This window comes from Nicotiana tomentosiformis, chromosome 6, assembly GCF_000390325.3.
Source record: "Nicotiana tomentosiformis chromosome 6, ASM39032v3, whole genome shotgun sequence".
Lineage (NCBI taxonomy): Eukaryota > Viridiplantae > Streptophyta > Magnoliopsida > Solanales > Solanaceae > Nicotiana > Nicotiana tomentosiformis.
The window spans coordinates 125,132,035-125,146,227 of NC_090817.1; the positions used below are offsets into that span (position 1 = coordinate 125,132,035).

The window sequence follows — 14,193 nt, forward strand, 5'->3', positions numbered from 1 at the left end:
TGAGTAGCAGTGCCAGGGTTCTATGACCGTGTCAGAATATGCGGTCCGATTCAGTGATTTGGCTAGGCATGCACCAGCCTTAGTTACTACTGTTCGAGAGCGGGTTCACAAATTTATTGAGGGGCTCCACCCTAGAATAAAATTCAGTAAGGCCCGAGAGCTAGAGATGGACATCACATACAAACAGGCTGTGTAAATTTCTAGGAGATTGGAGGGTATGCGGACTCGGGAGAGAGAAGAGAGGGAAACTAAGAGACCCCGAGATTCTGGCACATATAATAATTCTTGTGCCCCAGTTGCAGCCCGTCATGGTAGAGGTTATGTGAGTCGTCCTATTCATTCAGTACTTCCAGCTTCCAGTGGTATTTCGGCTACTCCCAGACCTCAGGTTCCGTATTATGCACCGCTAGTGTCTTCTATACCTTTTGTACGAGGTGCCTTCAGCGGGCAGTCTAGTCGATCAGGCTCGTGCTAGTCCTAACAGCCACATCCTTCGAGGGCTTGTTTTGAGTGCGGTGACACTCGTCATATTATGAGGGATTTCCCCAGACTTAGGAGGGGTGCACCTTCAAAGATTTCTCAGGCCCCACCTATTCCAAAGCGCCCTCATGTTTCTCAGGACATGATTACTGCACCAGCTTCCACTCCACCTACACATCCAGCTAGAGGTGGTGGTAGGACAGGTAGAGGTTTCCCTAGAGGAGGAGGCCAAGGCAGATATTATGCCCTTCCTATTAGGATAGAGGCCGTTGCATCTAATTCTGTTATCACATGTAATATTCCGGTCTGTCATAGAGATACATCAGTCTTATTTGATCCAGGCTCAACTTATTATTATGTGTCATCTTATTTTGCCCCATATTTGGGCGTATCCTGTGATTCTTTGAGTTCTTCTGTTTATGTATCTACCCCTGTAGGTGAATCTATTATTGTGGACCACGTATATCGGTCGTGTTTAATTGTTATCAATGGTTTTGAGATGAAAGCTGATTTATTATTACTAAGTATGGTGAATTTCGATATTATTTTGGGCATGAACTAGTTTTCGCCCTATCACACTATTCATGATTGTTACGCTGAGATGGTGACGTTGGCTATGCCAGGTCTACCGTGGCTAGAGTGGAGAGGTATCTCAGATTATGTTCCTAACAGGGTTGTTTTATTTCTTAAGGCTCAACGAATGGTTGAGAAGGGGTGTGATGCGTATCTGGCCTATGTGAGAGATATTAGTGTTGACACTCCTACCGTGGAGTCAGTCCCTATAGTTAGGGATTTTCCTGATGTATTTCGAGCGGATCTTCCGGGTATGCCACCCGATAGGGATATTGACTTTGGCATTGATTTGTTACCGGGCACTCAACCCATTTCTATTCCACCATATCGTATGGCCCCAGTAGAATTGAAAGAGTTAAAAGAAAAGTTATAGGAGTTACTTGATAAGGGCTTCATTCGGCCCAGTGTATCGCCTTGGGGTGTTCCTGTCTTATTTGTCAAGAAGAAGGATGGTTCTATGCGGATGTGTATTGATTACCGTCAAGTGAACAAAGTTATAGTGAATAATAGGTATCCATTACCAAGTATTGATGACCTATTTGATTAGCTTCAGGGTGCCAGAGTGTTCCCTAAGATCGACTTGCATTCAGGTTATTATCAGTTGAAGATTCGGGAGTCAGATATCCCGAAGACTGCTTTTAGGACTCGGTATGGTCATTATGAATTTCTTGTAATGTCATTTGGGCTGACAAACGCCCCAGCAACTTTTATGCATATGATGAACAGTGTATTTCATCCCTATCTTGACTCCTTTGTCATTGTATGTATTGACGACATTCCGGTGTATTCTTGGAGTCAGGAGGATCATGAGCAGCACTTGAGAACTATTCTTCAGACTTTGAGAGAAAAGAAGTTATATGCAAAATTTTCAAAGTGTGAATTCTGGCTTGATTTAGTGGGATTTTTGGGTCATATAGTTTCATGCGAAGGGATCAAGGTGGATCCGAAGAAGATTGAAGTAGTGCAGAGTTAGTCCAGACCGTCCTCAGCTACGGAGATCCAGAGTTTTCTTGGTTTGGCAGGGTATTATCACCGATTTGTAGAGGGTTTCTCTTCTATTGCTACACCTATGACCAAATTGACCCAGAAGGGTGCTCCATTCAGGTGGACCGAGGAATGTGAGGAGAGCTTCCAAAAGTTCAAGACATCTTTGAATACAACCCCAGTATTGGTATTGCCTACAGATTCAGGGTCTTTTACTGTGTATTGTGATGCGTCGCGTATTGGTCTCAGCGCAGTATTGATGCAAGACAGTAGGGTGATTGCCTATGCGTCCAGACAGTTAAAGGTACATGAGAAGAATTATCATGTCCACGACCTTGAGTTAGCATTTGTTGTTCATGCCTTGAATATTTGGCAGCATTATTTGTACGGTGTCCATTGTGAGGTCTACACCGATCACTGGAGTCTACAACATCTGTTTAAACAGAAGGATCTTAATTTGCGGCACCAGATATGGTTGGAGTTGCTTAAGGATTATGATATCACCATTCTCTATCATCCCGGGAAGGCCAATGTAGTGGTCGATTCCTTGAGTCGTATGGCGGAGAGTTTGGGCAGCTTAGCACACTTACTGGTAGCAGAAAGGCCTTTAGCCTTGGATGTTCAGGTCTTGGTCAATCAGTTTGTTATATTGGATGTTTCCGAGCCGAGCAGAGTTTTGGCTTGTGTGGTTTCTTAGTCTTCTCTTTATGATCGTATCAGGGAGCGTCAGTATGATGACCTCGATCTGCTTGTCCTTAAGGATACAGTTCAGCACGGTGATGCCAAGAAAGTCACTATTGGAGATGACGGTGTATTACGGATACAGGGCAGGCTATGTGTACCCAATGTGTGTGAGTTGATTCTCCATGAGGCTCACAGTTTGTGGTAGTCCATTTATCTAGGTACCGCGAAGATGTATTAGGAGTTGAGGCAACATTACCGGTGTTTAAATTGCCAGTAGGTGAAGTATGAGCATCAGTGGCCAGGTGGGTTGCTTCAAAAGTTAGAGATTCTGGAGTGGAAATGGGAGCGGATCAATATGGATTTTGTTGTTGGACTCACATAGACTCAGCAGAGGTTTAATGCAGTCTGGGTGATTGTGGATAGGCTGGACAAGTCAGCTCATTTCATTCTTGTGATGACTACCTATTCTTCCGAGCAGTTGGCACGAATTTTTATCCCAGAGATCGTCAGACTTCATGGCGTACCGGTATCCATCCTCTCTGATCGGGGTACCAAATTTGCATCACGGTTCTGGAGGGTTGTACATCAGGATTTAGGTACTCGGGTTGATACCTAAAATGGATGGATAGTCCGAGCGCAATATTCAGATACTGGAAGATATGCTCCGCACTTGTGTGATAGATTTTGGTGGTGCTTGGGATCCGTTTTTGCCACTTGCGGAGTTTTCTTATAATAACACCTACCGGTCGAGCAATCAGATGGCTCCGTATGAGGACTTGTATGGTAGGCAGTGCCGGTCTCCAGTGGGTTGGTTCGAACTGGGTGAGGCTGGGCTATTGGGTACAGATTTGGTTCAGGATGCCTTGGAAAAGGTTAAATTGATTCAGGATCAACTGTGTACAGCCCAATCTAGACAGAAGTGTTATACGTATCGGAAGGTTAGTGATGTTGCATTCATGGTTGGTGAGCGGGTATTGCTCCGGGTTTCGCCCATAAAGGGTGTTATGAGGTTTGGAAAGAAGGGCAAGTTGAGCCCAAGGTATATCAGACCCTTTGAGATTCTTGAAAGAATTGGAGAGGTGGCTTATAGACTTGCACTACCACCTAATCTCATTGTAGTTCTTCCAGTGTTCCATGTTTCCATGCTCCAGAAGTATCACGGCGATCCATCTCATATGTTAGACTTCAGTTCAGTTCAGTTGGACAAGGATCTATCTTATGTTGAGGAACCAGTAGCTGTTTTGGACAGGAAAGTTCGAAAGTTGAGGTCAAAGAACATTGCTTCCATGAAAGTTCAACGGAGGGGTCATCCGGTCGAGGAGGCGACTTGGGAGACCGAGCAGGATATGTACAACCGTTATCCTCATCTTTTCACCACGTCAGGTATGTCTCTATGATCGTTCGAGGATGAACGATTGTTTTAAGAGGGGGAGGATGTAATGACCCGGCCAGTTGTTTTAAAAGTTGTAGCCCCGTTCCCCTATTTTCTTCTCATTCTGTGCTTTAAACTATTATGTAACTTGCCGGGGCAGTCGATTCGGGTCCGAAAAGATTTTTGAATTAATTGGAAAACTTAGTTCCAAAGTTTAAAACTTAAGTTGAAAAGGTTGGCTGGATGTCGACCTATGTTCAAACGAACCCGGAATAGAATTTTGATGATTCCAACAGCTCCATATGGTGATTTTGGACTTATGAGCATGTTCAGAATTTTATTTGGAAGTCCGTAGTTAAATTGAGGTTGAAATGGGTAAAATAGTAATTTAAGTTTGGATGTTTGACCGGGGAATTGACATTCTGATATACGGGTCAGAATCCAGTTCCAAAACTTTTTATAGTTTCAGTACGTCATTTATGACTTGTGTGAAAAAATTGAGGTCAATCGGACTTGATTTGATAGGTTCCAGCATCAAATGTAGAAGTTAGAAATTCTTAAGTTTCATTAAGCTTGAATTGGAGTGTGAATTGTGATTTTAGTATTGTTGGATGTGATTTGAAGACTCGACTACGTTTGTATGATGTATTAGGACTTGTTGGTATATTTGGTTGAGGTCCCGAGTGGCTCGGACGTGTTTCGGATGGTATTCAGATTATTTTCCTTCATTTTGGCACTGCTGGTAGCTGCTGTTTGCTGGTGTTTCAAACCTTCATCGTGATCGCGAAGATTGGGACGCGATTTCTTAGGCTTAGTTGAGGTAGTGTTGATTTTATTCTTCGCGATGAGGTCAATCGCGATCGCATAGGTTGGGCCAGTCTGTGCCCGCGATCGCGTAGCATTGTTTGCGATTGCATAAGGGAAAACTTGAGAGGAAGTTGGGCCATGCGTTTGCTCTATGCGATCGCGTGAAGAAGGATGCGATCGCGTAGAGTTGGAATCTTGTACATCGTGATCGCGTGGCATTGTTTGCGATCGCGTAGGTTTAAACCTGGGCAGTGGAAAACTGTGCTTCGCGATCGCGTAGAGCAAATGTTTTGGTAGAGAGTTTAAGTTCTGAAAATGGGACCTCGTCCCATTTTCTATTTTTGACGGATTGGAGCTCGGGAAGAGGCAATTTTTGGGATATTTTCAAATAAAACATCGTGATAAGTATTCTTAACTCAATTTTGGTTAAATTACCGAATCCATCACTGTTTTAACATTTAATGGGTGATTTAAGTTGGAAAACAAATTTGAAAACACTCTTGGATAGATTTGAGAGTCAAATTGTTATCGGAATTTTATCATTTTGGTATGGTTAGACTCGTGGTTGAATGTGCGTTCATATTTCATAACTTTCGTCGGATTTCGAGATGTGGGCCCCACAGGCAATTTTTCAGTTAATTTCAGATTTTTATTAAAAAATGTAGTATTTTCTCATGGAATTGATTCTATAATTTTTGTTGACTGTATCGAATTAATTATGACTAGATTCGAGTCGATCGGAGTTGGAAAATTGAGGAAAAGGCATACTACTTGATTAAATTGGAGCAAGTCAAGGAAAGTGACTTGTCTAACCTTGTGTGGGAGAAATTTCTCCTAGGATTGTTATTGATGTGATAATTGTAATGTGATAAAAGTCGTGTACACGAGGTGACGAGTGCGTACATGGATAAATGTGAAACATTATATTTTTAAATTGTGTAGATCATTGTTGCATATTAATTAAATTATTTTATCATGTTATATTCTTCATCATTGATCTGATTTATATACTTTAAATTTTCTTGACCTTCTCCTGCTAATTGTTTTTACCTGTTTAGCTGAAACTTGGATTCTTTTATTCTTTGCATTATTTGAAGGTGAAATTTTCTTTAATTTAAATAATATTAATATGAAGTATTTGATATTTTAAATTTGGAACTGAGGCAACGTATTAATATTTTTTTTAAATATTATTTTTGCTGAGTTATTTATTCTCGAATATATTTGTGAGATTTTGTACTCGTTGTGATTGAGCATAAGCTCCATGTTGTGGAAAGTATTGTTGATGTTTAATTTGGCAAATTGAGTTATTTGGGCACTTGAGGTGCAAATTGTGATATTGACATGTATGCGGTGGTATAAGGTCTGGGTGTTGAAACTCATGCGGTGAGATAAGGGTGGCTTGATACGCGTATCTAGTAGGGGAACTACTAGAAGTCATGCGGTGGGATAAGGGTGGCTAAAACGCGGGATGCTATTTCTGGAAAAATATTTTCTTTAAAATTAAATATGAAGGCTCCCGCGGTGATATAAGGAAATGAGATATTGTGAAATTATTTATTATTTGGGACTACGAGGCGGTACCTCGGGAGTGTCCTTGTTGATATTTATTTATGACCGCAATTGCCTTTGATTATTGTTGTGTTTTTCTTAAAGTTGAAAATTCTGTATTGTTTCCGCGAGGTATTATTTGCCCTTATTCTGTGTAGTTAAATGGTGACATACTATTTACCTAATTCATTTCTATTTTCATTTTATTATTTAACACGTCACCATGTCTTTCATTATTCCAGTAGGGCCTGACGTGGTTGTATGATTTGGCTTTTGAGCTCTTCTTTGGATTCTTGTTTGTGTTGAAAGTCTGGGTATGCTGCTGAAGGCCCAGACAGTGTTGGGTAGTTCTTTAGGCCTAATGTGGGCTTACTGTCATTATTTGTACCACGTTTGTAACTACTTTATTATTGGGCATATAATAATTTTATAACGAACAATGGGGTGTTAGTAAAAATGGGGAAGGTGTAGATTTTAATATTTTCATACAAAATGGGTAGATAATATGCCTATAAGACTAATTAATTTATTTGTTATATGTGCTATTCAATCACTATGTGCACTATAAATATCATGCCATTAGGGGAAGCATCGTCCCCTAAGTTTGTTCTAAATCTTTACTGAGTTTGTTCTTAAATCCTGTGACATGTTCGATTATCTACTCTATATGCTTAACTTGACTATGTATGTGTCCCTCAATTCCTGCCTGTCAACCATTTTCCACTCCCTTTCACTTGTCACCTACGCTCTCTTAAAGATATCATTCTTAGCCGGCTGAAAGCCAAGGCTACCTAGGCTTTACTACTGACCTCCCTAGTGTGAGCACTACTCGAGGTCTTTTTGAGGCCCTTGTGAACTCTGACACATTAGGATTTGGGTCCCTAATAATTTCTCCTAATACTGGAACCTGAATTGTCCCAGTTCCTTCTTCTTATTGTCCCATGAACTTGTAAGCTATTTGGTTTAAGCGATTTAATGTTTGGCAACATGGTTGTATGATTTGGCTTTTGAGCTCTTCTATGGATTTTGGTTTCTGTTGAAAGTCTGGGTATGCTGCTGAAGGCCCAGACAGTGCTGGGTATTTCTTTGGGCCTGCTGTGGGATTACTGTCATTATCTATACCAAGTTTGTAACTACTTTATTATTCGGCATGTAATAATTTTGTAACGAACAATGGGGTGTTAGTAAAAATGGGGAAGGGGTAGATTTTAATATTTGCATACAAAATGTGTAGATAATATGCCTATAGGACTTAGTAATTTAATTGCTATATGTGCTATTCAATCACTATGTGCACTATAGAAATCATGTAATTAGGGGAAACACGCATACACACACATTGCCTGCTAGCGAACATGAATAAAAAATGCTGCAATTATGTTTACTGCTATGTGCTATTAGAAAACTTGCCTATAGGAACCAGTTATCACTAATTGTTCTTTCAATTTGCGTCATTCACTATAAATTTTTCCGTTTGATGTTGTTCACCTAGAAAATATGCCTATAGGATTAAGATATGACAATAAAATAGGCTCTAAGTACTACACGTTAGAGATCCTGCCTATAGGGAATAATTTCTCGCCATAATTGGTTAATGCTGGACCACTCGAATATTGTTTTATGTACGCTACTATTAGAGAGCATGAATAATTATGGGGCTTTTCCCCAACAACTTTTGCTATCTTTTGACTACGTAGGTCACCCAGGCATAACACTTATAGGTTTAATAATTTAAAATTGGGATTACAATAATAAGCTTATAACAAATGTATAATCCCTTCTACAAGTGATATCTTGCATCTGAAATGGCCTGTATGCTTTAATTCAAAGTCACCTCGCAATCATGTCTATAGGGTTTAAGGTTCTTAATTCTGAAGCCTCTTAACTTGAATATTTGTTTGCGTGCATTTGATGTCTAAGTGTGGAGGTTAATGTGAGCCTTTAACTGCCTTTACATGAAGTCTTATGTGTTTTTGCATGTCGCTTAGCTTTTCATTTATGATCAGCCTATGTAAGGTCTAGAACCATCCAAATAGAGGTCCAAAATCTCCTACACCATGAGTGTGGGACTGGTAGTGCACGCGTAGGGCACGAATTAGAATTGAATTAAAACGCTTTAGGTAAACAACTTTAACATAGTAATCGGGTAGCAGGAGATGATAGTTGGTGCCAGCTAGATAATATGAGTAATTCCCTACCCTAAGGGAGTTGTGAAGTATTATTTATGTTACACGAGGTTATCCTTTAGGCTAAAAACCTTAGGAACCCCCCCTCCCTTTTCTTTCTTTCTTTCTAGTAGAATTGAAATAGTTGTACCCTTATGTTCGCATTAAAATATTTTTATAATTATTTGATTGCTTAGCCTAATCCACATAGGTTTATGTTTGGCCGGGACCCACCGTTGTGGTCCTCGAGAAGTGCCTAACCTCTTCTCTTTGAGGTAACTTGAGTCCTTACCCGATCTTTGGTGGCGTCGACTAGTCAAACAAAGTTATTTGCAAATAGGTGCCCTAATGCACCTAAAAAATGATTAGGTGGTGAATATTCTCATTTAGCACTCTTTCTCCCATTCCAAAAGGAGTTGTCACGATGTCGAAGCCCGCTTTCGCGAGAAAACGGGGCGCGACCGCATGGCGACTCTGCTGGGGAAACTTAGGCTCTTACCATAATGAACTTGGCTTATGTGGATTAGTTTTCTTTGTTATAAAACGCACATTCCTTTTCCATCTTTATTTGTTAAATTTTTCTATTACATGCACATCCCTTTCCCGTTCACCTTTACTTGTTTAAACCTGTTATAACATGCACATCCCTTCCCTTCTCCACCTTTATTTGCTTAAATTTGTTATAACATGCACATCCCTTTCTCTATTCACCCTTAGTTGCTCTAACTGCTATTCAATAGCTATATCATGCCTCTCTCGTCCCTACACCCTTGTTTGCGTTATTACATTCTCGCATATATTCCACAGACTAACTTCTTCCTATGTCTTTCTTTTATGTTTTTCATGTTTTACCTTAATACTGTATTTATCGCTTTTTACATATTTATCATGCAAATACTTGGCAATGTGTTATTATCTCTGCATAAAGCATGCTCTACATCATACTCCACCCATGCCAATTAACGGCATAGCGGCGCTTTATGAGTGTCCGCGCTCTTCCAAATTATCCTTTTAAATCGAAAAGGCTTATTTGCGGTAGACTAGTCTATCAGCGGTGCAGTCGACGGTCCAGTGCCTTTCCCTCTCAAGTTGTCCACTTGGGAGTACCAGTCTAGGCCATTCTAGAAACCTCACTCCAATATTAAATGTACATGCATCATGTTAAACCTAGTACAGGTTAGAATGTTGCTAACGTGATAGCCCGCTAAGATAAGCCTTGTCCAAAGTCAGACGGGATGTCCACATTCCCAATGGACACCATTGCGTTATGTGCATTACTTGGAGAAAATAGGCCAATATGTTGATCATTAATGTGTAAATAGTCGAATCTGGAGTGGGAGAGGGCTAACTCTATTTGTTTGCAGAAAGCAAAGCACAAAGTTCCCAGGTTCCGCATGGTCCAAAACATCCCACCTCTGCTGCTTGATTGGTGGAAAATTCTCGTGCCTAGCGACAAGAACCATGTGAGAAGGGTCCTTGGTAATTTGCCATCCTTATTAGACATCCGCCCGAATAGAGCATTGATTGTGGCCACTACTATGTTTTGGGATGAAAAAAAGGTTGTCTTCCGCTTTGGTGACATAGAAATGACTCCTATCTTAGAGGAAATAGGAGGTTTTGCTAAGCTGCTATGGGATAGTCCTGGATTATTGGTAACCAGAGAATTGCACCCCTCGCGGTTTTCTGAAAATACTAGGTTTCAAAAAAAATGATGAATTGCTTTGTTTGAAGAAGTCGTACATCCCATTTGAATTCCTTTATGAGCGTTTCGGGCTTATCTCCATCACGAGGAAATCGCCGTTACGTCTTTGGGTTCGACGCACCGTCAGGTTTATGTGTTCATCGTCTACTTCTTGGGGTTATTGATATTTCCAATGAAAGGGGGAAGGACCCATACTCGCCTAGCCATGGTCGCCAGGACCCTAATGGAAGGCATCGAGGGACAAAGCTACACTATGATCCCCATGATCTTGGCTGAAATGTACCGCGCTCTAGATCGGTGCAAGCAGGGATTCAGGCACTTCGAGGGTAGTAATCTGTTACTGCAAGTTTGGTTATTAGAGCATTTTCAAAGAGGAGAATATCGCCAAGAGCTTCTGCGTCGTCCATTAAATGACTACATAGCTTACCATCACCCAAAGAGAATTACATTTATCCAGACATGTTTGCACAACCTGGAAATGATGTAAGTTGGGTACGGTTTTTCAGCAATCTGACAGACGAGTAGGTACATTGGATGTTCGAATGGTTTCCTAGCAGTGAGTTCATCATCAGGTCGAGGGAGACTACTCATCTGGTATTGATCGGGTTAAGGAGCATCTATCCTTATGATCCTATAAGGGTAATGAGACAAGAGGGAAGAAAATAGGTTACACCTTGGGTTTCCAACATGGTCCAGTACAAAGCAAATTTTAAAGGGGACGTTATTCCGTTCAAGTTCGAGGCACAACATATATGGAATCAGAAGGTCATTGTGGAAAAGGATACTATTGAGCCAGATAGGCATCATGTTGGCCATGTGTACTTCTACAAATCGTGGTTAGGGGATGATATAGCTGGAAACATCAAGCCGGGAATTAATCTGAAAAACAAGATCATAGATGACGTTGCTGAAGGACAGGTCAAGTACAGGAGTATACGCAAAAGAGCCTTCGAGTCTGAAGCTAGGCATCTGGAACGACACAAAGTGGATATGGAAGCAATCAACGAATGGAGGGAAATCGCTACTAAATCAATAGAGAGATTGGAGTATCTAGAGCAAGGGTTGATGGAATTTAAAAGAAAAATGAGAAAAAGGATTTCAGACTATCAAAACACGGATGTCAATGAAGGGGGGATCTAGCAAGGGCTTCCCTGCTGTTGGATATGCGTGACTTGGGGAATCTGATCGATGGAGTCAAAAGACGCAAGCAAAAGGAAAGGACCTTTTGGGACTGAGTAGATTAGAGGGATGATGTTTTACTGCTTTCTAGTTTAGTTTAGATTGTAATAAGGCAAATGCCATTAGTAACTTTCTCACTATTGTCGTTTTAGTAAGGATTTGATTTATTTCCACATTAATGAAGTGACGCAATTATTGGAATCAATTTTCTCCAAGTCTATGTGTCGCTTAGGCCTACCTCGGGCGCAATGAGGTCCCCTAAATTAGAACGCGGATTTATTTTGCAAAGCATGTTCAATATTGCAAGCATTCTTTGAATATCCTTACTGACATGGTTACCTTTTGTTTTCCTTTATTTTGATTATTCCCATTCCCCAATGTTGGTTTGTGCATACTGGCATCGTCCGCATATCACACTAGATCTAGAGGTCCTCCACCTCCTCCTCCACCAAGTGATCCTAAAATCATAAGCAAAGGGAAAGGAAAGATGGATGATTTAAGTGGTATCAGAAAGGACAATGTAGAAAACATTGAGATTTCGGATGGTCGGAGTACTCCAGCACAAAATGAATTGGTCCTGCGCCTGGAACAGAAAATACTGGAGTTACAGGGAGAACTTGTGCAGGACCGGAACTTGGCAAACCTTTCCCTCGCCCTATATGTCCCCGATATCAACTAGCAAAACACAAACTCCTAAAACCTGACACCTCCCCAAAACACACAGAATCAAAACCCACCACCAAATCCTCCCGCACCACATCAATATGACATACCTCCTCAGAACCACAACCCTCCACCGGTACCAACTCCTCAACAACACCACTACCATCCAACTCCATACCCACAAAAAATCACAAAGCTCAACCAATGACCACCATTACGCCCAGATTCCTGGAAACTTTACCCCACACCCCCAATGCAATACCATATATGTGGAAACTTTACCCCACACCTCCACAACAAGCCCTGTATATACCAGAATCCACCGAGAAGGATCTGCTCATCAAGAACATGGCGGAAGAACTCAAGAAGCTCACTGGCAGAGTTCATAGTGCCGAAGATGGCAAGGGCATTGAGGGTTTGAATTATGAGGACCTATGCATACAACTAGATGTAGAACTGCCGGAGGCTTACAAACCTCCCAAGTTCGAAATGTTCGACATAACTGGTGATCCGAAAGTGCATCTAATAACATATTGTGACAAGTTGGTAGGAGTTGGCAAAGATGCACGAATCCCTATGAAGTTGTTCATGAGGAGCCTCAATGGAGATGATTTGTCTTGGTACATCAGTCAGAACCCAAAGAAGTGGGTTAATTGGGTGAGCATGGCATCAGATTTCATGGATCAGTTCAGGTTCAACACAGAAAATGCACCAAACATTTTCTACATTCAAAATCTCAAGAACAAACCAACGGAAACCTTCTGCGAGTATGCTACTCGATGGAGGTCTGAAGCTGCAAAGGTAAGACCAAAACTTGAAGAAGAACAGATGAATAAGTTCTTCATCAAAGCTAAGACCCGCAATACTATGAAAGGTTGATGGTATTGAAAACCATAAGTTCTTTGACATCATCAAGCTGGGAGGGAGAATAGAAGAAGGGATCAAAAGAGGAATGGTGACGAATTTTGAAGCACTTCAAGCCACAAATAAAGCTTTGCAGTCGGGAGGTATCTCTAAGAAGAAAGAAGTAGGTGCAGTAATGGTAGCCCAAGGTCCGAAGTCTCCTCTCACATACCAAGCACCTCTACCCGCATACCAGCCTTCACCCCCAGATACCAATAACCCGCTTCCACCTACCACACTTGTAACACCTAACCCGCATATTACAACTCACCACCACCAGCCCACCAGAATTATCAAAAACCAAGACAAAATTTCGACCGTAGAGCACTCAGACAATGCACTCCGATTGCTGAACCCATAGACCAACTCTATTCCCATTCCCACTGTTGTTATGGAAAACTCTTCTCAGTGGATTAACTCAAACAAGACATGTGCATATCACTCAGGCATGAAGGGTCACATCATTAAGGAATGTCTCACTCTGAAGGACAAGATCCACACATTAATTGACACTAAAGTTATACAGGCAAATAAGACTACACCTAATGTTCGTAACAATCCTCTCCCAGATCACAGAGGTGATGGAGTAAATATGATAGAGACCGATGAAGAATGGGATCCGGAATAGTCAATTGGACTCATTCAGGAGGGGGATGATCCTAAAACATCTTCAGTCACCCTCACACCCATTGTAGAGCAAACCCAGGCATCTAATTAAAGTTGAAGTAGCCGCACCAATGCCATTTGAAGTTGAGGTAACCACACCCTTCACTGTGATGGTAGCACCTACTCCATCTTACCAGTCTAAAGTTATACCATGGGATTATGTTGCGGAGGCAAGAAGGAAAGTAAAAGAAAAAATGGAAAAAATAGGTGCAGCACAAGGCATGACTAGAACCGGTAGAGTTTATACACCCAAGAATTTGGGAGGAACAAGCAAAGAAGCTGCGGCTAAGCCACTTATGATTGAGACCAACCCTGACGACCATTGGAGCAAGGTGCAAGCAAGAGAATACTCTGTGGTTGACCATTTGGACAAAACTCCTGCTCAAATATCCATTTTATCATTGCTGCAATATTCATAGACACACAGGAAAGCCCTGATGAAGGTGTTGAGTGAAGCCTATGTA

The 14,193-nt window shown here is 41.3% G+C and overlaps 1 protein-coding gene across 1 annotated transcript; it reads left to right on the plus strand.

The window, feature by feature from the left end:
* The first annotated feature begins 12,508 nt into the window (after window positions 1–12,508).
* On the plus strand, window positions 12,509–13,691 carry LOC138894717 (uncharacterized). Its single transcript, XM_070179445.1, has 3 exons — window positions 12,509–12,961; window positions 13,035–13,202; window positions 13,473–13,691. Exons 1-3 carry the CDS (start codon window positions 12,509–12,511, stop codon window positions 13,689–13,691), a joined length of 840 nt encoding a protein of 279 aa, XP_070035546.1.
* The last annotated feature ends 502 nt before the right edge of the window (window positions 13,692–14,193 follow it).